A 25,379-nucleotide genomic window follows, 5' to 3' on the forward strand; every position below is an offset into this window, starting at 1 on the left:
AAATTTAAATTAAATATTATCATTAACCACTACAGAAAGAATATAGTATAGTTTTATATAACACACATATCCATCTAATGTAAGATGCTCAGGGCGCTTGATGTGTGACTAGGAACTCGATCAATGACTTTCTTCGCCCCTAAGGGTCCCTTCGTGTCTGTGACCCGGTAACCCGGTACCAGCAACTCTCGTCGTCCACCGCAGAGGCTGTCTGTCCCATTACACCAGGGTATCCCCCTACTCGTCTCGAAGGATGTACTGGGTTCTTTATAGTGCACACGAGCCATAGTACGATGCGATAGGCCCGACTGTGACTTATCCTAGATACCAAAGTAGGTCAAACATTGAAAACCTTGCTATTCCAATGAAATGTAGCAATCCACTCGAAAAATTAAGGTTTATATAGAAGATTGCGGCTAAGAATTGCTAAATAAAAAGGAGAAACTGTACCATTATTATATTGTTTTTTTTAATTTGCTTTAGCTAGCAGGGTATGCACTGCATACCTTGCTTGCCTTGACGGTCCGCCACTGCTTAGATGACATCTGAAAAGTAGTTAGGTTTAAAATAGAAAGTGTATGTTTTACCTGGGTAACCTACTAAGTACCGTAACATGTATACATGAGAAGCACACACGCAAGACGAGTGACCATTTTTTCAAGGCCACTGAAGGGGGTGGCTAGCCACCCTATTCACCCCTAGATCTGCCACTGCACACTGCACATTTGCCCCATCCATTGACGGAGGACCTTATTTATTTTTCACAAAATAAACATAACCAGTAAAGACAATTAAAAAACATGAAACCAAACACAATTAAAAGAGTAAACGTCATAATTTAAAATTGCATATAAGACTAATAATAATTAATTTATGAACTAATATTATGTGATCAATTTTAAAAAACAATGATTTCACAGTATTTATTCAAATAAACGCCCTGCTTTGAACAAACACCCCTCGAATAAACACCCCCCCCCCATAAAAAAAAAAAGTCGTTAGGAATAAACGCTTCGGGTCTTCTAATTTTTCTTCGAATTGTCTCTTAGTAACTATAGACGGATGAAATGGAAGCAACATCATTCTAAACATTGAATTATTTATCAATGTTTTACCCTAGTGGAATTAAATTAACTGCTAATTAGGGATTTATAAGCCATGCAAAAACACTTTTTTTTAAACATTAAGCATAGTAGACTATTTACCAGTAAACGCTGGCTACTCAAAAGCCATCTGAACAATAACGTCCCGGGGTGCTTATTCGAATAAATGCGGTATATTATAATTATTACTGTATATTATATATAAATTTTACTTAATTATCTAACTGTAATGCCCAAATAATATAAAAACGAAGGTATGATTAGCAATCAAATTATAACAAATCAATGCATTCAGGGTGTGTGGGTGCATTCAGGGTGTGTGGGTGTGATGGGAGAGGAGGATGGAGCTTTGTGTGGCACATTTTTAAGGAGCCTGTACAGAAAATAGTTCACAAGTTGTGGTTTTTTTTAATTTTTTTAATTTTTTTTTATTTATTTATTATCCCAGCCAAACAGCAAACATAAAATTCGCCACTTACAGGAGGTTATGGTAATCCTCAAAAGTAGAGAATAACCCCATAATATTTTAATATTCTATTCATTTATTATTAATCTAAGAAAAATAACGTCAATTATTTACAGAACGTAATTAAGGTACGATTTGTTTGTTGGTTTCGAGGTCGGCGAAACCTCGTTGCGACTCGCATTTTAGACTCAGCCAGGGATATGATTATTTTTTGATTGAAGGAAATGGATGATTTTTAAGTATTACTCGATGAGAAGGTCATATGAACATCATAATTCATATTAAAATGTTGTCTTTGTCACTTTTACGGATTTGTAGCTTTTTTAAAGGTGCCTCACACTTTTGGTACAATACTGCAGCTATACTTCGTCCTGCCTCGCATGATCCTGTACGTAAACAGTGGATCATTACAATACTAATAGTCCATTAATTGTCACGGTGTCGACTATACTCTCTCGACCGACTACTAAGATATTTTAACCTACCCTACTTCTGTTACGCCGTAGCTTTCTATCCACAAAAGTCAAACATGTATATTCATATTATCAGTTGACATAAATGACTTTAAATAGCGCCCGCTCTTCTCCTTCCCACTTTTCTCCCACCATTAACTTAAAACTTAATTATCTTGGATATTGCCAAGTCGTTATCTATAACCCCTCCTGGTATACCCATTGTCTCTTGTCGTGTCAATCTGAATTTCTGCCTGGATATATGGACTCTTCTCAACCCCAATATTTCCAGCTATATTCAAGATATATTTCCACACTCCCCCAAGATGCTATACTTGTTACTATGGATATGTCATCCCTCAAAACGATGGCATCCAAGCTTGCTCCGATTGTCTGCTCACTCATTCACGAATTATCATCTACCTGTCAAAACATTTATTTGAACCATCTAATGCGGGATGTTCAGTAGCCTCGAGTCTCGAAATTAGGGTAAATTATGGGATAGATGCGGGAGCAAATGTGGAGTGGGGGGTTCAATGACTATGTGAGGGTGAGTGACTACAGGGGATGTCTCGTGTATCCCTAGGTACGCCACTGGGCATGTTTCACTGCACTGAGGCCCACTGTGTATCTTTATAGATTTTAGCTTCGGTCCGATCCTACGAATAGGAAATAAAAACAGACAATTCAGATTTGCGGGTACTTTATTGACGAATTTTTACACTATTTATTCATTCCATTTTTTACTGTTTAGACAATTAAAATCGTCTAATAATCGGTAATACTGATAAAAATATTAACGATAGTTATGTCGGTCTCACTAGTATTATATCTAGAATTTTCTGATATGCAGACGACTTCATTGTGTTTCTGCCCCTGTATCGAGTTTTAATGGGGGTAGCTACTTTGCAGGTTCCCAGTTACTATTTTTGGGTGTCTGAGATGCCATATTTTCAAAATTTGTTCACTTTAGGCCCACCATGGTGGATTGAGGTAGGTATGAATTCAATATCCCATAAAACTTTAAATGCTGTCTGCCCATTGACGGGGAGGGATAGTGGTTCTACAATTATTGTCAGCCAGCATTTTCGGGCATCTAGAGAGAGGTGCAATATTTTCAAAATTTCCACCTCAGCCCTAACCATGTAGAGGCTGAAGTGGGTATGAGGTCTAGTCCACACCAACTTTAAATCTTGTGTCTACCCATGTACAGGATGTGGAAGGGTAAAGGCTCTACAAGTTCGCCATCTGCTGTTTCCGGGCATCCAGGTGACATATTTAAAGAATTTGCTCACCTCAGCCTGAACCATGGTGGGGCTGAAGTAGGTACACTCTATCCTCATGCTAACTTTAAATATTGTGACTGCCGTTTGAGGGAGAGGGGTAAGCTCTAAAGGTTGCCAGCATCGATTTTCGGGCATCCATGTGTCATGGGGGAGATGGAGTGGACATACACTCAGACCCCACTAACTTTAAATTCTGTATCCGTGGGATAGGGATAGCGGGTCTGTATTTTAACAACCCGTCCCCCCTCCCACCCGTTTTTTCAATAATGGCCGGACCACTTGCGAAATGCTTCCGTCGACTATGTAATATATTACTTTACACATATTTCGGTATCTAAAAGCATAAACCATATACAAATAATCATATCCGGGTAGTATATATTTATAGAAGTGCTACCTAAATTCACGTTATTTATGAAATTTGTACAATACGATAATATTTTAGAAAACTTACAATCGATATTAACTCCAGATAGCCACTGTAAGTGGTTACAGAAGTTTAGTCTAACAAGAACATTCAAATAAATCCCCACAACAATATAAATAATAGTAATAATAATAATAATGATGATAATAATAATAATAATAATAATAATAATAATAATAACAATAATAATAATAATATTCTTGTATAATTATAATCATTATTAAATATAATATAGGAATAATATTATTACCAGAATTTTGGCCGATACTGGACTCTGGGTGTTTTCTTTCATGTAAAATTTATTATGATAATTGATTGAAGCTCTCATGGTGAAACAGAAAACCAAAAACTGCTTAAACGATTGATGTTCATAGGTTAACAATCTCAAATAAGACCGAAGTACCGGTATAGGCCTGTATTGTATTTACATAAACATGATGGTGTAATTGAATACAATCCTATTCACAATTTTAAAAGGTATAAATGAAAGTTGAACGAAAAAAGTGAAGAGGAAAGCTGAATACGATAATATTTCACCCTATTGGGGACCCCACAAGGTTTTAATTTCTAGATTACTTCCACACGACATTTTAATAAAGATGGTTAGTATTCCCAGATGCTTCAAATCTCTTGGCAGTCGCGTCTCACTGATTTTGTCTTAGTTTGCTATGAAGATTGGTCGTGGAGCACTCTTGGTGGCTTCTTCGCCTAGTTCTTCCACCTTCTCTTTACGAATGAACTCATTCAATTGGTCTACCATCAGTATCAGCTTTTGTTGCATTTCGTCACACTCCAGTTGAATTGGTTCAATTCCTGGTGATACATATCAACCGAATTATATTAATATAACAATAATTACATAGACTAAAAACAATTAAGGACGGTATCAATCAACATTAGAATCAACGTATTTTTGATTTAAAGGAGAATTTCTGGGTTCCGAAGGGAGTGCGTTAAGGAGAGACGGACTTTGAAAAGGAATCTGTCTTCGAAGTTTTAAAGATTGGAGATGTGATTTCAAGTGGCTGAAGGAGTAGGAACCACAAGTTCTGGAAAGTTCAGAACTTTTTGGTTACATTTTGGTGAGGTATGCTGCTATTTTCATATAATGGAACAAAGTGAACCGTACCTTCCACATATCTGTGACGTCTCTTAGGTTTGAGAACTCTCTTCTCTGCAAATCCAGTTACTTCTTTAAAGCGGCGAACCATGAAGTCCACTATCTCCAACTCATTTTTCAGCTTCTCATTCTCTTCCTTGGCAACGGAGAAAGCCTCATTAATGATGGTAATGAACATGTTCATTAGTACAAAGACGATTGTCAGGGTAAAGCTGAAGAAGAATATTGGTCCTAAAACTCGATTCACACCAACCATCTCATCGAAGTTGAAATTACCTAAATATATATTTAAAACGATTAGCATTTCATAAATATACTGTACACTGTATTAGTTTAGCTACCTTATAATCCCATCATACTCGTCGTTGTCACTGCTGCCGTTGTTCATGCACTGCCACCATCATCATCATTCACCTTCATGATCACCATCGTCTATAATCTGACTGGTGGAGAATGATTCACATCGTCATCAACCAGATATTGCTATCGCCTCCACCCCATTTACCTTACCAGAATAATCACTATCGTCACAATTACAACAGACATCAACAATATCATTATCACTGTCTTCAGTATTTAATAACCATCATATCTCTACCATCACCACTAGCACAGCCCACCTCTACTATGAAAACATGTTTTACCTAAAAGTGTAGCAAACAAAGACTCCAGTGTTGTCACCATCGTATAATAGTCAATCATGCTATTTCCAAACAACATGAACCCGGCACAAGCGTATGAAGCAAAGATCACGCTGAACATCATAAAGAACAGAAGCAGTTCCATCCAGCATGTTTTAATCGTATGCGCCAGCAGCAACATACGCTTATTGAAACGCAACAGTTTCATGAATTTGATTGTCGATATGAACAGTATCAGCCCAATCATCCAACAAAATAGCTATAAGAAAAATATTCCTAATTAAATGCGAGATTAATCGATAAAATTATACTATTTTTTAAGAACGTAACAATAAAACAATAATAATTATATTAATAATAATAATAATAATAATAATAATAATATTAATATTAATATTAATAATAATAATAATAATAATAATAATAATAATAATAATAATAATAATAATAATAATAGACTTGGGGAAAACACTGAAGGTTTAACAATTGGTCAAGAAATTGAGATCAGCTTCAGCTATTCTGCATTTTTTGAGAAGTTTTCCAAGTCTTCTACATTCATTTTACTACCATAACTGCTGTAATTCAAATCATGAATAATGTAATAAACGATCTTTACAGGATATAATAAACAACACAAATTTGAAAGCAATAACCCAAGATTCATGTTTCTGCTGTATCACACAGTCATTTTCAACTTTTTTTTTTTTTTTTTGCTTAGGATTGTGTCGACGTTTCGATTGGGCTGCTTTAATCATTATCATGAGAAAAACATCTGGGTACAAACATTATGTATACTCACATTTACAAGGGTAAGAAGATGTTTTAAAATATAACACAGTTCTATATTTAATCATCATTTTCATATAATCATCATTATTTGTATTATATTAAATTTACAATTATTTAACATTTACAAGGATTGACAGATGTATTAAAACATAACACAATTTAATATTTAATCATCATTATTATTATAATCATCATTATTTCTATTATCATCATTACATTATTGACACTTCTTAAAAAAACGATTTTTAAGCCCTTTCAAATGTATAGGGTCTCATTAAACATCAGGTTAATTTCTATTATAATTATAAATATTTATTTTGGGAGAAAAAAAAACATAATTTGTGGACACACCTGATCCCACTGCCCAACATACTGGAAATTTAGAAATTTATTCGGGAACTCGTCTCGTTCTGCCATAAGCTTTTTGGCAACAAATGTTCGGTACATGTACGTCACAAATGCCGTCACCGACAGCGCCAACGTTATGAACTCGACGATGTTGCCAAGGTCCTTGAAGTACTTTTTCTTCTCTTTTTTAATCAGTTTGAACTCTTTAAATGCAAACCAGAGCGTGAATACGCACATGCCAGCCTCAGCAGCAAGCACAATATAGCTGTATGGACCAAAGTAACGATCAAGTTTCAATGTCTGGAAATGGTAATATGGCACGGCACCTGGTATAATGAAAATAAGAAAGTTTTAAAACACTGCAAATCACATAAACCAGAAATTAATACGTCTTTGTCGGACGATTCCACTATTTTCGAGGTACTTCGTAAAAGGAAACTGGCGCCTTTGTCGATATATTTCAACAAAATTCAATGTATTCTGTGTTTAAGCTTTTATTATTTGTGAAATTAAGTCTCTTCTCAATTGTATTAATTTAAAGAGGATCATTTTAAAAACTGTTACATGTTGTCTGAAACTATACCCTGTATAAATATGTTTAACAAAAGAAATAAAATAATAGTAATAATAATAATTATTATTATTATTTATTATCATTATTTATTATTTATCATCATCATCATCATCATTATTATTATTGTTACTGTTACAGTTTTGTGAGACTAAGGTTACAGAACACTCCCATCCTCTTATTAGCCAGTCATTTGCTGTTGAAGAAAAATTAAATGAATAGGAAATGATATTTGATTTTTGTTTTTGTCTTACCTCCCTGTGGCAAAAACTCTGCGATCATGTACGATACGGCATAGAAATTTATCACTGGGTTGTAGACGGAGAACTCAAAAAACACGGCGCGGGTGTACTGGTCCACCCACTTAGAATTGCGGAGGTAGTCGGCAATGGCCCACGCATCCTCAACGGTTTTTCCAAGCTCAGCAATATAACCACCCCCTCCGTATACCGCCGTTTTCCCCCAATATGGCAGTGATCCTAAATCAAACCATGATTGGTGGCGCCAGACGTCCATTAAACCTTTGTATTCCGGTGGATCTGTTGATAGCAAGATCAGTGGAAATCATCTACCTTCATTTGAAATTGTAAATCTGACATTGCACCTCAAGCTATGAACAAAATATGATGTCTGTATTGGGTGAGGGTGAATGCTGACATAAGGTGACTCAAGTAGTTCCCTCGCATCTGCCCAAAATATTACTTTCACTAATTCCGTGTAGTATATTCACATAGAATCACAATCATCTTTATTCATCCACATAGGAGGAAATTACATACTTTAGGAGCACAATAAAGGCTTAACTTCGGTGATCGGACGAGAACCTGTGTTTTCAACGTAGTATGGCAGAAGCACAATAAAGGATTCTTAAACCAACTAAAGAAATTCATAGATATATACAGTATAATTCTTTAATTAAATAGCTAGTTGAAAATAATATAAAAAATTCTATGTGAAATCATTGTATGTGAAGCCGGGTAAACCTCGGCACTTTTGAGATCCTGTCGGACTACCCAGTCGATTGTATTGTACCGTCTCATTGTTTACAATAAAACATCATAATCATCATCATCAAAATAATAACAATAATAATAATAATAATAATAATAATAATAATAACAATAATAACAATAATAACAACAATAATAATAATAATAATAATAATAATAATAATAATAATAATAATAATAATAATAATAATAATAATAATAATAATCTCATTAATCTCAGATAAGATAAGATAAGATACATAGGCCTACTCCAAGAATCGAAATGCACGCCATCGTGTCGGAATTCAATATTTCGACATTAATTATGTCATCATCAGGAATGAAAAATTATCCATATTTGCAAGCTTATATGCACAAGTACCAAAAGTGATTGACCAATCAAAAGATTACCCCAAGTAGGTGACATAGTTATAAATAAACTAAAAATCAAAGCATTCTTATCCTACTGATCAAAGCTACCTACAAAATCAAAGCTTTCAGCCCACTGTTAAGCAATGGGTGTAGCCTACGTATAGCAAACGCTTCTTTAAACAATAGTATAGACCAATTTTTCAAACTGTCAATAATGTTAGTATTAGAAAATATTAAACCTAATTTAGTACTTACATTACAGGCTACATTATCATTTTCAAGTACACCTTGTAAACCTAAAACATATTGGAATGCCTCACAATTTTGTATATGATCATTCCATAACACTAGATCAGATCGTGAAGAATGTTTTTAAGTCTAGTTATTAAGCATATATCTGTTTTACCAATATAATTACTATTACAACCAGGACATTTAAAATGATAACAACAACAGAGCTCCTATATTCCTTAGGGGTTTGATCTTTAGTAGATATAAAATGAGTAGATATAAAATGAGAGACATTTTTGTACTGCCATAATGTTATGAAATTACCTCTTTAACTAAGTGGTTCTTTACTTTTGTTTAAGCATTTCCGTTATGAAATTAACATTTTTGCAACTAAGGCAAGGCTTTGTGGATTTGAATACAGTTGAATATACATGACTGTACATTTATATTAATATCGTAGCGATAAAATGATTAATGAAAAAAATATATATATACGTGTATATAAATTAAACCTGTAACAAAATAGTCACTCACGAGTTTGATTGGCTAAAACCCATCGTTCATAAAAATAGCGGTCGTCTTCTGTGAATGCGCCGTACGCTGGACGACAACTATCAACTGTCTTTGACATAATCTCAGGAATTTCACACAAATCTAGAATTTGATTATTAACAAAGAAAATATATAAATGATGTGCGTACACAACGTCCATATGGGAGATACACATATTTTTTTTATATAGGCTAGTCATCCTAGTAAGATAGAGAGCTTCCGATTTGCGCGACGACGAAATTCTAGCACGGATTCACTCATCTGTGATTCGGGACAAACATTTGGTTTAACGACGGCTGTAGAACAATAACACATAATGAAGCAAAGTATATGCGCATGCGAGAACGTTGAGTTCTCGTTGTCTGAATTATTATAGGACACCGTTAATAACGTTATTTGGATTTCCAATCCCTAATACTGGTATTATTGTGTCCTAAAAGGACAATTCTGGCCATCTCGCAATAATATCATAAGGTTTTATAATCCAAGATCCAACTTAAACGACCCTTGCCGAAGACACCCCTGTCAAACTTGTTGGACCCATTGTCGACAAATTTCTGACGCCACTACGGGTATATTTTTTAATATATCAGCATCACTTCTTTTTCATTAGAGGATACAAGAATTGTTTCAGGCTTACGATATAACGTAAGTGGGCCAAAATGTTTATATGAAAAGGAAATCAAGTACCTCGAAGTGACACCGTTCGAGTGATATATACGTGTTATAAATTTTAATCATATACAAACCTGGTATGACCCTTAATTGCCTCATACGTGCAATTCCAACAAGTGACGAGGTATGGTCAGCCACAAGTGCTTGCTTGAGGCCAAACTCATCTAGCTCTCCATTCAATAGTTGACCAGCAAACAGACTTGGAATCATTACGTTCTGAGTGTAATTCCAGAAGTAATCGCGAGAGGCAACCTACAATAAGAAAAAGAATAGTAAGCAATACGTATTACACAATGTAAAAGGGAGTTCTCACTGGATTAACTAGGCATCTATTTGTTAAATTGATATTATCTTATTTTTATCTTTATATGTTTTGTTTTATTTTAATACTACTAAAAATAATTTAAAAACAACATAACTATGGTAACTAATATTGACACAGACATAGACATATTCTTTATTTGATCCATGTACTTGGAAATTATATTGTTCGTTATGGCTACCTCGAACACCTGTCATTATTTAAGTCATATTGTATGAATTTCTACTGTAGTACTCTTTGGTTTAGTTACACTAAACGTAACTTTAATTCTCTTAGAGTATGTTAATGAAGTTGAGTAAATTCTGTAGTACGTCTGATAGGCCTATGTTTGTTAATTTTGGTATTCCTAGTTTTGGTGAATTTATGCGCAAATCTATTTATAGTTTCATGTTACGTATAATGTGTCTGATAATCGAATTATAATTAATGAAAATGTGTATAATTTGCTTTTTTAATTCTGAATTGTACGTCAGCTGGTCTGACATTTCATATTAGTATGTCTATTTTGAATATTGTAATTTATTGTTTATGCGTTTAATCTGCGAAATAAAAGTTTATGTGTATATATATTATACAGTTCCTCTCGGGATGAAAACATGAGAGTGACTATTCTTGTTGGCAACCGGTACGCGCAGTCTTCTACTTTCTTCTATTTTCTTCTATACCCCTTTTTCTTAATTTCTTTTGGCAGTTCTATTTTTTTTAGAGAAGATCTCTTGGGCTAAATGGGATCTACGCTTATCTGAGGCAATATAAACGACATTTTGCCTATGCATAACAAATGTAAGTTCAATTAAGATCAAAGCGGAGTATTTTGAACAAAATAGCATTGTACATCTTATAATCATAGCACATTATTTTTAATAGCTACGTAATATAAACAAACACAAAAATCATAATTGCTTGTTTAAATTATCATCAAACAGGTTTTATTGAAAGTCCAAGAAAAATAAAACACCCTGTTTTAATGGGAACAGTAAATAACAGTAAATAACCTAAACAAATACAAAATGATAACATTAAAAGGCTAAAACAGAAATACTAAATGATTATCTATATTTTCGAAAACAATCCATATCAGTGACTTAAATGACAAACGGAGGCCTTAGCAATTGCAGTAAAGTCTGGTGTCATGGTTGTCAAACATATCCCTGAGATGCGCATTTAAGTCAACTTCTATATTTGTTTTTTTTTTAAATTAAAATCATTACAGTATTTGGAAAACCCGCTTTCGACTGTGTATGTACTATCAAACATGGTTAAGATGGTGATGGCTAGCTTCTTCAACACAGGCCTTCCATTGATAAGTCCATGCACCAAAATTCTATCGTCGTCATTGGATACAGAGTTATCAATGCTTACCGCTACTTCACATCAAGATTAGGACCAGAGAAAAACAGTGTCTAGCAAATCAATTTATTTTCTGCGCTAATAACGCACTCACCGCCTTCAAATCCTCCCCGAGGAACATGGCGCATGGTTTCCATTTTCAAAAATATTCATCAAATTATTATTCATTTTTTATTTTAATGATTAAAAAAAAATTATAATGTAATTTTTTCGCGCGGGTCAGACTAAATGGCCCTGCGGGCCACCTATTAAGATCCAGTAATGCTTCCAACGTTCACCAAAAAAGATATTACTTACGTCATTCAACATCTCTTCAAACTTGATTGACAGTCTCTCGTAGTAGACTGAGTGTACCGGCCGCAAAAACTAACCGATCTTCTCAGATTTAAAATTTGCATACAATCATTACTTTCTCTTTTGTGATTGAAACACATGACACAAAGTCTGTAAGGCAATAACTTTAACATAAACGACCTCTCTGTACTTACCGAGGAGAATGGCATTTTGCCATGGTAAGATGCATGTACGAAGCTATCAAGCATAGTTTCTCTAAAGGCAAATGCAGTCGGGTCAGTATTTCCAAAAGACACAGTCATCAGTATATACAGAAATAGCAAGTAGATAGATATTTCGCGTAAAATTGCATTCATTTGCATTTCTTTAAACCTGTTAAAAAGAACAAGAGGTTATTGATGTAATTCAGTTTTATATTGTATAAAAAAGAACCATAATTTACAAAGAATAAAATGTCAGATGCAGGTAAGGTAAAGGTCGAAACCTGAAGCTCGCGGGCATCTCTCCTCGTTTGGACCAGACTGTGCAAGGCTGTTGAGGATTTGCCACTCCTCTCGCACAGCATGTCAGTTTTACCTTCCTTCCCAGAATATTTATAATCCTGGGTAGACAGGACACAAACGTAGATAAATGTCTTGCCTAATAATACAGGCGACTTTCACAGCGAACGTTTAGAAGCCCCGACCTCAAGGTTGGGTGTCCCATTCACAACCCTTTCGACTCATGTCAGATGTGGAATACCACATTAACTGTACCTCAAAAAAATGCCTGAATTTTACCTGAATTCCCTCATTTCATTGATTTCATCTTCATCTGGTGGCAATGAGTTGGCTACCTCTGCATCCCTCTGTTTCTGAAATTCCTCAAGTTTAGATGGATCGTTCAATTCTTCCTCTGTTAATCTTTCATGTAACCACTCTTCATCTTTTTCAAGATGCGGTGATTGGCTGTCATCTTCTTTGTCTGGTGATTTGATGACGAGCGAGAAGAAAGTCGCCAACATCAGGACCTGAAAAAATACAGTTCAATAACAAAAACTGCATGACATTTTAAGGGTTTTTCATATTCACCACCAGAAAAATATTTTTATACTACAATACTTATAACCACGTGAATGACACTTCAAAATATGTTGCATCACCGAGGCATATTTTAATCTCACCTTAATCGGCTGAGAAACTAGAATATCTTGCACAAGAGAAATTCCTATTGTCGTCAGCCATTCAGTTGCTTTTTCTTTGCCAAATCCACCGGCAACTTCAATGGTTAGCCAGAAAGCTACGCCAATGGTCATCCAGGCTAAGATCCAACCAAATATTGCAAACCACCAAGGAAGTGGATTTGGATCTTTTTTCTTCTTCTTTGTCTTCTTGTAGCCAAGGACTGGTTTCATCTCTTTGACGTCGGACTTTTCTGGTGCCTCCATCACATCAATACCGGAATTTGACACACATGACATGCGGCTTGTTGTTCCATGCTTAGCAGTACCTGCCCGGCTCTGCATCCGACTTCCTGCTTCCAATAGGTCTAATTGTTCTTTCAATTCATCAGATCCATCCATAGAGGCTTTTTTTTTGGAAAGATCTGCCGATAAACTAGACACAAGAGACAGCCGAGAACCTTGTGCAAGGTATTTGTTTTTCCGCTTCTTCGGACAACAGCATCCACAGCACCTGTCATTCGGCATCATAGGTTTCGACAGTCGAAAAAGTTGGACAATGATAACGTTGGCTGGGACCACCATTAAGCTACTGATTACTCCAACAACAATTTGACCCAGTGAGAGTTCAATTGGACCAACCTTCAGGGCACTACCAGCACCACCTGTGACGTCTTGGCCATAAAAAAAGATATTTGCCATCATTGTACAGAAGAGCAATGACAGGCAACATGTTGCTCTCTCGCATCGGTTGAATGTGCTTTTAGCTGGACGCATGAAGACAGAAAACCACAGATGAGCGTCGCTTAAGTTGCGACGGGTTCTGCTGTAGAAAAGGTGTCCAAAACTTGTCAGTTCACTCATTCCTGCTACCGGTATGATGCGTTCAATCTGAAAAAAAACACGATATAATATTATTATATTTAGGAATACTTGCAAATTTGTAACCCTTTCCATTGTTATCGTTTCCTCCTACGTTATATATATATATATATATATATAAAAACATATATTGCCTTGGTTTGGCTCTGTAATCATTAGTGGTAGTGCTAGACAAACATTCCAGAGGAGGAAAAGTTGCACTCGATATCTGGACCTGTTAAAATACAGACGTTCCCCAGTGATAGATAGGCCTATTTTAGATTATTGAGCTTCAGTAACAGTACAAGTTTACTATTATTTGTGAGTACAATTAAAGAGTCTGTTGGATCTGTGGATAGAGACAACGTAGTTTATTATTCTGTTCTTTTTATTTTATTTCTTAATAACTAATAAGTCAACGGAATAACACCGTTGCTTGACCCGCTGCTGGATCGACGCTCTGGCAGCGGTGGGATTTAAAATAATAAGCTTGTTGCATTATACTCGTATCTTTTTTGTATGCTAACATTTGTTGTTTATTTAATTTACAAGATGTGCGGAGACCTGATAATTTTTAGCGATGATGTTTAAATTCTAGATAGGCACATTATCATGATAACAGAACGTGAACAAGTCTTTGATTGAAAACTGTACACAAATACCGATCTGGACGTGTTAGGCTTGTCAGGCACACATCTAGGCCAATATTCTATGGAACGGGTTGAGGAAAAGGTATCGGACGGATCCATAATTTTTCTGACGGGGGAGGGGGGGGGGAGGAGCGGCAATAGATGGAACACACCCAAACCATCGTGGGGCTGAGGTGAGGACATTTTATGAATATGTCCCTCTAGACGCTCGGAAATGGCACTCTCAGATGGTAAAAATGCTATTTTTTAAAGCAGTCTCCTCGACAACATTATTGACTTTTCCCGATGGGAGACCTTCTCACCCCTTTCCTCCGGGCGTCGCAAATGACTGATTATGGACCTATATTTTATACTGTGAGTCGCAAAGCAAATTATGAAAATTTCAGGAAATGGCACTCATTCAGACTTAAAATTTGAATATTTTATCTCCATTTTTTATTATATATAATTTTTACAAATGTAGGGGTTCATGTTCGGCTGGGCATCCCATTCCCACTGAATTAATATGATATATGTCCTACGGTCAGTGTCAGAGACATGTTATGCTATTTTGTATAAACAAAGCCTTTAAGATCAGGGTGTTATAGAGCGAGGATCCTATGGGTAGGGGCACCGCAGGGACCCCTAAGGGTCACTTACGTGTTACACTACTGAGCATGAATAACTGTTCTAGCTGGGTACATTACATTTCGTTATTGCGGCTAAAAACCCCCGTCTTATGGCTCCGTCTTTCGGCCTTTTGGCATCGGTGTTAAAGCTACACTTCTTTTTCTCCCCTCTTTCCTTCCTTTAACTCTTCTCAATTTTATTTCTCTTTTTTTCAGGAGGACTGAAGGGGTGGGGGAAACGGCACAGTTCCCCCCCCCACCCCGTTAGATCCACCCAGGCATGATGTAATCGGATTCGTAAACTTGTGGTATCAGTACTTAAAGAAGTCGAAATAGACAGGCCTATGAGTCAAAGGCTGTATTATTGTTTAATAACAACTATATAAAATGCAATTGACTAACTTTTTTATTTTTAATTAGGAAAATCAGGAATCTATGTACAGTATGCAGATAATATTAAACACTAGTATATATGGGCCTTAATAATATACAAAATGAATAAATCTTTTATAGTATAAATTGTACACGTTTGAGTTCTTAAAAATGTTGGCCTAAGAGGTTTACACGCTTCCAATTTTACCACGTACAGTAGGCCTATATTGTTTTCATAATAAATTTGGCCTCTGATAACCGTTGCATCCATAAAATCGATGGAGTGGTTACTGGGATGGTTACGAAATGTGCAAACAATTGTGTTTTTACTCAGTATTGGTCTGGAAATACGCACCGCACTTGGAATAGATCAGTCAAGCGAATAGACAAAATTCACGACAATCAATCGTAATTGTTGTTGTTCTTTCCACTCGCTTTGAAAAATGGGGTTTTAACTATAGAAGATTGGTGAAAAGTGGGGGGGGGACAATTGATATGATGTCCTCCCTTCTTTGAAAAGTGGGGGAGACGTGTCCCCATGTCCCCCACCGATCAACGCCCATGACGGAGTGTGGAAGGGGTTGATTCCCAGCACCATTCAAAAATTAAAAACCTTTTGGTTGAGTACCAAGACATGTTTGCGACCAGTGACACAGACTTAGGTAGAACAGGATTAGTGATGCATTCCATTACCACTGGAAATGCGTCACCGATTCGGAAACCTCCTCGTAGACAACCTGTAAGAAACCAGGAGATACAGAAACAAATACGAGACTTACTACAAGAAGGGGTTATTGAACCCACTAAGAGCCCTTGGGCTTGGAACGTGGTTTTGGTATCCAAGAAAGATGGTATAAAACGGTTCTGCGTGGACTATTGTCGCCTGAATAACCCGACTGTTAAGGATGCCTACCCAATTCCTAGAATTGATGATTCCTTAGATGCCCTTGCGGGGACAAATGTTTCTCTTGCTTCAGGGTACTGGCAGGTCGAACTAGACGAGGAGGCTAAACAAAAATCAGCTTTCGTAGTACGAGGAGGGCACCATTATGCCTGGAAAGTAATGGTCTCTGTAATGCACCCTCCATATTTGACAGGCTCATGGAAAGTGTCCAGATGGGTCTTCAGGAGGAAGTTCTGTTGGTGTACCTGGACGATGTGATAGTGTACGCAAAGAACGTAGAGAACGAGATACGCCGGCTGGGATTGAGAAGCAGGCTTTTGAAACTAATACGGCAAAAACTACGGTACCTGTTTTGGCATATCCAGATACTAAAGCAGAGTTCCTGCTAGATACAGATGCCAGCAATACCGGAATGGGTGTTGTGCTTTCTGAAGTACAGGACGGGCAAGAAAGAGTTATCGCCTATGGGAGTAAGACGTTATCCAGAGCGGAACGTAATTGCTGTGTAACAAGAAGGGAATTACTTGCCCTTGTATATTCCTGAAACATTTCCGACAGTATCTTTAGGGGCAAAAGATTACCAATCGAATTGGCCATGCCTCACTAAAGTGGCTCCTGAACTTTAAGAACCCGTAAGGCCAATTAGCTCGTTGGTTTGGAGTAATTAGTGAATACCAGTACTGTGATACATAGACCTGGGACAAATCATGGGGACGCTGACGGACGGAAGCCAGGTTAGACTTTCTCGCTTAGAACCAGGAACACCACGAGAAGATTTGAAAACTAAGCAATTGGACGATAGTTCAATGGCCTGGGTATACCCTGCAAAGGAAGAGAACACTGCCATACCTGATTGGGAGGACGTAAACCCATCCAACCGAGCATACTGGTTACTTTGGAACGTGTTAGAGTTATGAGAGGAGGTTTTGTGTTGAAGATGAAAGACAGAAGATGGAGTAATTTGACCAGGAAAACAGTGCTGCCCCATAGCCTGAGACCGCAAGTAATGAACGAGGTACACGGAGGTGTTACCAGTGGTCATGTGGGAATGACACAAACTTTGGAAAAATTAAAACAGAAATTTTACTGGCCGAAGATGCACGTTGATGTGGTCCATATGCCAAAAGAAAGACCCCTCCCCAAAGACGGCGGGCACGACTTCAACAGTGGCCTGTCCTTGAAACTATGGAACGAGCTGCCATGGACATTTTAGGACTGTTTCTCTAGTCAACCAGAGGTAACAATTTCACTGTTCATTGCAAATACGTTTTGGTGGTGGGGGAGTACCTGTCGAAATGGATGGAGGCATACGCTCTTCTAGATCAGTGTGCCGAAACTGTAGCTAAGAAATTGGTGGAAGAGTTTGTGTTATGGTAATTCGTTTCTAAGCAGACCCACTCAGATCAGGTACGAAAGTTTGAGTCTGCCGTTATTGCAGAAACGTGTGTTTTGTTAGGGACCCACAAAACTAGAACAACTCCATATAATCCCAAGTCGGATGGATTAGTTGAACGATTCAAAAGGACGTTAGTCGATATGGTAGCAATTATGGTACAACCATACTCCGACTAGAGCAATTGGGACGAGATGTTACCATATGCAATTTGTTGCCTACCGCACCACACCACAAGAATCAACGGGAGCGATACCGTTCACGATGATGTTCGGCAGAGAGGCCGCAGTGCCAGTAGACTTAATGGTAGAGCCGGCAGAAGGTGAAGAAAATGGAGACGACCTGGTCTCGAACACTAGGAACCGCCCACAAAATGCTGCAGAAAGGGCAAAAAAAAAGCCTTAAAAACCAGCGCCCGGAGGCAAAAACGGTTGTACGACCGTGTTCATGGTGGACCTGAATTAAAAGAAGGGATTTTTGTGCTGATGTACGATAAAACAAAACGAAAGAAAGTCTCCCCAAAGCTTGAAAGTCGGTGGCAGGGACCATACCGAATAGCCACAAAGTTTTTGGAAGTGACCTACAGACTTGAGCTGAGGCCAAGAGGCCGAAAGCGGGTTGTGCATTACGACCTACTAAAGAAATGTGAGGGTGATATCCTAACTGAATGGGGACAAATGAGAGTGGACGAGGAAGTTAGCGCTTCTGAACCAGATTCGGACCTCGGTAATACCACTACAAACCCACCTGACCCTGAACCAGACCCTGAAGACAGACTTATCCTATCCTGCCGGGATGAGGCTGAGGTACCAAAGACATGGTAGCCGCAAAGGAATCGGCAACGGCCGAAACGGTTCCGGCGTGTGTGGAAACTAGGAGAGTAATGGATCAACATGTTCATTTGGATGTCATCAAGATGCTAGCTTACTTCAACAAAAAGCAAGCCGAAGACCAAGTTGAAAATGTGTTATGTTCTTAGTTAAATTTTCTGTCTGTATATCTCTATGAGAGGAGGGAACGTTGCACTTGATATCTGGACCTGTTAAATTACAGACGTTCCCCAAGGATAGATAGGCCTATTTTAGACTATTAGCTTCAGTACAGTACAAGTTTACTAATCTGTGAGTACAATGAAAGAGGCTGTTGGCTCTCTGGATAGATAGAGATAACGTAACGTATTATTATTATTACTATTATTATTATTACTATTATTATTATTATTATTATTATTATTATTATTATTATTATTATTATTATTATTATTATATTGTACAGAAATTTCAGCAGTAGTTTTAAATCACCATTGTCTGCTGTCTACTGTACAAAAATATATAATCTTTTAATTCAATGACAGTAAACCTACTAAAAACGTGTAAACCCCGCACCTATCTTAAATAGGTTTAAATGCTTGAAAGTATAAACGCCAGCTACTAGCGCCAACTCGATGGTGTAGTGCTTAGGATTCCAGACCTACCTGAAAATTTCTTGCACAAGTAACTGAGTATTCAGTGCGACAGAACTTGATGTTTTACAAAATATTACTCTTTTTTATTTATATTACTCCTTTACACAAAAAGCTTCTGGAACATCTTCCGAAAGCTATTATTCAGTTGAATCTAGGAATTCATTTCAAACGATTTAGCTTATTTTTGAATTTTCCTAGTAAAATTGGAAGCCTAGAACCTTTACAATTCACGGTGTACAATTTACCTGTCCGTCATCCTCTTCCACAGCCAACCACTTATCCAACATGAAGTAGTATATCCTGTTTGTCTGCAAGTCTTTGATTGACGCACGACTAAGAAACCATGATGGACGTTTCCCTTTGTTATCGTGCCAGATTCTTAAATGTACCATAGTTCCAAGTGACTTAGGTACGGCCATCAAAAAAGAATCGATTCCACCGCGTTCAAAAAGTTTTCGTTTTTTATCCTTGACAACTCTGATTCCTGTTTCACCGTTCTCACCTTGGAGTATAAAGGAGACGTTAGCTGTCGTGGATGAATTTTTACGCACGCCAGTGAAGAAAGTAAGTTCGTAGTTATAGCGATGACGTGGATCGTTGTCGCTCATGGGGGTGACACCGGCCTAGGATAAACAAACATTATTACCAATTATTTACTGTAGACAGTACGTAATAAGTGTGAGGAATACATAACCAAAAAATGTAAATTAATTATTATGTATCAAATTAGGGGAATGTCACCGTAGTATGGACGTAAAATAATAATGGGGGTGACACCGGCCTAGGATAAACAAACATTATCACCAATTATTTACTGTAGACACAAACAGTACGTAATAAGTGTGAGGAATACATAACAAAAAAATGTAAATTAATTATTATGTATCAAATTAGGGGAATGTCGCCGTAGTATGGACGTAAAATAATAATAATAATAATAAAAAAAACGATAAAGGTTTGACATTAAAGGAAATAGTGTATGACTTATAATGAGCTCTGAAACATCATTTTGCAAACATTTATATCGGCAAAACAATTCCAATTGTTTGCCGACAAGTTCACATGATGTCATCGATGGTAACTAGAATCAATTCATCAATATCATTGACTTAAAACTTACAGCGCAGAGCATAGTTAAACATCGATGTATCTATCTCCTAAAACATTTCGACTAACCCATTCCTATGAACCAAATTCTATTCTATGAGATGTATGTTTCATAAATAATATCCTTGAGTTTGAAAAAAATACTTACGTACAGCATGGAGGAAATATATTAGGATATATGTTATATTTCCTCCAGGGGTACAGGATGTCCTAAAAGTATCGATCCCTTTTAAAACTTATATCTCCCTTAAAATAATTTGTAATGTAAAACTGAAAACAGTATTTAAATAGAAAAAGCTTGTAGCAATATTTTCAATTACAGCTATTTGTGTTGCCTAATTACATGCAAAAGTTCCCGAACTGTAACACCGCTTATGAATTTACGTTTACCGCAATTTAATAACTCTTAACATAATGCGCTTATGCAATGAATTAAGAAGGAAAAAGAGAGGGAGCTAAAGAACTATATTATAGTATAAATATTTTACCAGTTTATATACGTCTTTCATATTTTTAATATCATTTAATTATTAATTATTATTCATAAATATATTAAAGCTTAAACATTTTCATTCATTATGCAATTCAGTCAAACAAATTATGGTTTCTTGTTGAATGTACACTTTTTAAAAAGACACTTAATGTCTGAGTGATAACTTACTCGCATTTTGTCTCGCTGATCTTCTTTGCGTGCCCAAATGATGACTACAGTGTATATACAGATGCATACTGTCATGAAAACAAAGACTACCGGATTTTCCCCGAGTTTGGTGAAAGCAGACTCGCTGAGATCTATTGTGTTCATTGGCACAGAGAACCCGCCTCCAAATGACGTCAAATGAGTACAAAAGCACTGGGTGCATAACCGATCAGAATTCGATCCAACCTATGTCAATGTCGAAAAACACATTTATTTTTATTTTATTTCATTTCACATCTAACGGCTAGTTAACTCGCCAATTACAGGACAACCGATGCTTTATAAACCAAGTCTCTTTAGACATCAATGATGGGACCTAAGGCCTCTTTAGGCCTATACTTCAACGATAACGATAAAAAAGCTAAAAAGCAATCGTTCATATAGAAAATAAAAGATATGAGAAGTTTTTACACTAGAACCATTCGATAATTATTATCAGTTATGCGGTAACAACATATTTTTAAAATCAAATCATATGACGTCATAATCATGGAAAAACATTAAAATCGTAGTAGTAGCAAAGATTTTATCGTTTTTCCATGATTATGACATCATCTGATTGATTTGTTAAAATATTTTGTTACCGTAACACGATACATCGTTATCGAATCGTCCTAGTGTAAAAACTTCTCTTATTTCTTTTGGTTTCTATAATGAACTATCACTTATTAGCTTTTTTTTTTTTTTTATCGTTATCGTTGAAGTATAAACAGGCCTTTAGGAGTATAGTTGGTTTTATTTAATACTAAACAACATTATAAGTCATCACTACAACTCCCAATGTTATTTGAATATCCCCTCACACTCCATTAATTTTTCAATTCGTGGACGCTTGACTTGGAATTTTTTTTAGGTTCGTGTGAAAAAAAAAATCCGCATTTTTTCGTCACCGAGAAAAGATCGCACACCGTGATGAAAATTGAATTGCTATTGAAAATTACTTTCATAAAACAAGGTTAATTAGAACCCGAAGAAAACAGGGGTGGCGCCAGGATTTTCCCGACGCGTGTGGCCGGCCGAGGTCCCTGACATAGGGGCCCTCGGCCGACGAGGGGTCAGATTTCCCCGACCAAAACAATGTGGGCGTGGTTGAGCTTCGATTAAAAAAAAATTCAAAAGTGGTCGGGGGGGGGGGTGGCGAAACCCCCGAAAATTTTAACAATTTAGGGGTTTCAAAGGTTAATTTAATCGATTTTAGTGTCTACTAATAAATGTAGAAACCCCGACGAATTGTGCTTTTTCTCCCGACAGAGGTGCCAGCTCTCAATCATCCCACGCTCTTTACCTGTCTGCACCGACCAAAAAGTTAGTGACAGTCACTGTATTCTCTCTCGAATGCTTAAAAAAAAGTATGTATTTCTTTGACGAATGTGAAACATTACAAACCCAAGTTCTTCACACAATACAAATTACAAAATAGGCTAGTTATTCATCGAATACGCATTGTACACTGCTGATGTTTAGTTAACGTGTACTGTAGGAGCACAAATCAGCATACGCACAGCTAAATGTAAATACGCACACAGTATACTGATCATATCACTATAGCAACCGATGACTGCTACATAACAGTTTTTTTTATTTTTTTAATCAAAACCGTCAAAACTAACATTAAAAGACGGTTATTGACTTATAAAGCAATTAGTAGAGCATCCATCGTACACTAGCGGAAAACTATTATACTTAGGTTAGATTTTATGCATTCATCCTTTTTTTCAAGCATTAAATCTAACATTCGTATAATAATTTTCCCATAGTGTACTATGAGGAGCTCTACTAATTGCTTAATATTATAAAACAGAATACACTTCCCAAAAACGCCTCTGCACTTCAAAAGAAGAACACAGAAGTATCATTATAGAAAATAAAAGTAGAATATAAGGCTAACTTCAAATCACCTCACATCCATCCGATTTGAATTGTTTACTCTCCGCGTCGTAGTACATACATTTCGAGGTGTAGAAAGAGATGGCATATCTTAACGGCGAAAACGCGTGCTCTGAATCTTCTTCTTCCTCTGTAAGATTTGCTCCAAATACATGTCTTACCCCAATGTTTACAGTGTTTCCTGATCCGTTCAGATAACTGGAATAAAAAGTGTTTCAGATTTGATGCCATAACACAGTACCACAACGATTCAACTTCACCCCAAATAATACAAGATAAACAATTCGGGGTTTTTCATTTCAAGAGTTTGGTTGTTGATGGTTATAGGTCTGTAAAGTAGAGCCTCTGATTTCGTTTTACAGAATATAACGCCGAAGTGTTCCATTACAATTTTATGAAGTTTGTGGTTTTAGTTACAAACAAAGTGCTCATATTTTGCAAGGATTTTGATAAGATATTAAACAGCGAGCATCTTAAACCAGTACACCTATATGAAATACAAAGCGCAGCGATGATTGATTTTTGTCATATCCCAAACTGTTAATTGTACCTATACACCATGTTCGCCAAATTTGAAATGAATATTTCCAAGAACCTTGCAACTACCACTGCGGACATACCGTACAGAGCCCTAGAATTTAGCTGTACGTAATTGCCATCATGCATTAAATAAACGATAAAACTATTTTCCTTCAATAGACAGGACAAGCAACAATACTACCTTTCTAGCTCCAAGTTAGAGAAGTAGCATCTAGTCTCTCCAAGAATTTCTGAATAAAGTGTTCCATTCCAAGGGCGGTCGTAGTATTCTGGCGGTTTGGTTGCATTTAATGGTTTTAACCACTGCTGAAGTGTGCAGTTTACATGATGGCTACCTGTGGATGGAATCATATTACATTATATTATATATATTATTATATTATTATTATTACATATTATATTATATTTATTCAACAGTATTGAACTGCTAACTCCCTTCAATTTCATATATATATACATACATATATATATATATTAATATATATATATATATATTAATATATATTAATATATATATATATATATTAATATATATATATATGTATATATATATATATGAAATTGAAGGGAGTTAGCCTGTCAGGGCCTAATATAATATTTAGAACAAATTAATGAAAAGATAAATGAAAGAGTAGACGAGAAAAACCAAAAAAAGGTCAGTAAAATATGTCAGAAATAAACATTGAGAATGGTTGTTCTCATAGAAATAACTTACTTTCGCTTGGATCTTCGTTGAAGGAGACAAACACATAAAGGGTGTATGATTCAACATCCCAAGTGATTTCTTCATCTTCATCCTCCGCAGGCTCTTCCCCAATTGCCTCAATATTAAGGAAAAGTGCACTGTTTCCTGCAACATCTACACCAGACAAAAAATGTACACATGTTATAACTACCAAAAATAAATGTATTGAGTAAAATATAATTTTAAGTTGTTGATTAACTATAAAGAAATATTGAATCTATAAAATATTTCTGTAATTTTTCTAAATGTTTGTGTCAACTGCATTCCTGGAAACAATTTTCGAAAACATAAATTTATTTTAATTTAGATTCTGAATACAGTTTAAATGCAGAGTGCTGTCTCAAAATATATTTTTTGATACCAAAACATAGAAAATGAGTTATTAATATAATATATTATAATAAATTACATGATAAGCTTTATTCTACGTTTGAATCAAATTTCTAGAATGGGTACAACCAGAGTAAGGTTATTTTTAGAATCAAAGTTCTGAAATCATACTTTAGATAAAATCGCCTCTAAAGATAAACAACTAATATTTTTTTTTTTGGTAATTGTCCTATCAGTTCTGGAAAACAGCTTTAAAAGTATGTTGCTTTAAAAGAGGGAACTAGAAAGATGATTTTTTTTTCTAGAGGGGATTGTTCATACGCCATTAATACATTAATAATAGAATCAACTTTAAAATCTTTTTTTTTGACAATTTTTGTATGAAGTTATAGGCCATTATAGACGATTTTACCCCTTTAGCGGTGTGACGTCACTGTAGTTAATGTAACCAAAAATAGTATAATAAAGAGCGCCGCGTAGGATATTAGCCGCGTACGATCTTTGCGTGCATGCTGTAACGATGGCTGTAACTCTTGTTGACACCCGCTGATGCATAATCAAGTCTTGTCCCTATAGCTAAGGAGAATAATCGTGCACTTTTGGAAGAAAGAATGAAACTTCCCACAGTGATACTATAATAACTAAGGAATTTTCAAATAAATGTTGTGGC

General features: G+C 36.1%; 1 protein-coding gene across 1 annotated transcript in view; it reads right to left on the bottom strand.

Annotated features, from left to right (window-relative positions):
* Nucleotides 1–2,722: 2,722 nt before the first annotated feature.
* The window catches only part of LOC117117519, a gene marked incomplete at its 5' end in the record, with an annotated part of 89,320 nt that continues 66,663 nt past the window's right edge, over nucleotides 2,723–25,379 (bottom strand). Inside the window, 15 exons of the mRNA XM_033261823.1 lie at nucleotides 2,723–4,547; nucleotides 4,864–5,130; nucleotides 5,499–5,754; nucleotides 6,636–6,958; nucleotides 7,458–7,742; nucleotides 9,330–9,449; nucleotides 10,097–10,274; nucleotides 12,183–12,360; nucleotides 12,768–12,997; nucleotides 13,151–14,038; nucleotides 19,646–20,023; nucleotides 21,169–21,393; nucleotides 23,106–23,292; nucleotides 23,816–23,969; nucleotides 24,350–24,493. Coding sequence (XP_033117714.1) covers nucleotides 4,393–4,547; nucleotides 4,864–5,130; nucleotides 5,499–5,754; nucleotides 6,636–6,958; nucleotides 7,458–7,742; nucleotides 9,330–9,449; nucleotides 10,097–10,274; nucleotides 12,183–12,360; nucleotides 12,768–12,997; nucleotides 13,151–14,038; nucleotides 19,646–20,023; nucleotides 21,169–21,393; nucleotides 23,106–23,292; nucleotides 23,816–23,969; nucleotides 24,350–24,493 — 3,968 coding nt within the window. The remainder of the gene's footprint in view (nucleotides 4,548–4,863; nucleotides 5,131–5,498; nucleotides 5,755–6,635; nucleotides 6,959–7,457; nucleotides 7,743–9,329; nucleotides 9,450–10,096; nucleotides 10,275–12,182; nucleotides 12,361–12,767; nucleotides 12,998–13,150; nucleotides 14,039–19,645; nucleotides 20,024–21,168; nucleotides 21,394–23,105; nucleotides 23,293–23,815; nucleotides 23,970–24,349; nucleotides 24,494–25,379) is intronic.

The sequence above is a fragment of the Anneissia japonica genome, unplaced genomic scaffold (genome assembly GCF_011630105.1).
Source record: "Anneissia japonica isolate Jap-2015-1 unplaced genomic scaffold, ASM1163010v1 scaffold288275_len480233_cov166, whole genome shotgun sequence".
In the NCBI taxonomy this organism is placed as follows: domain Eukaryota; kingdom Metazoa; phylum Echinodermata; class Crinoidea; order Comatulida; family Comatulidae; genus Anneissia; species Anneissia japonica.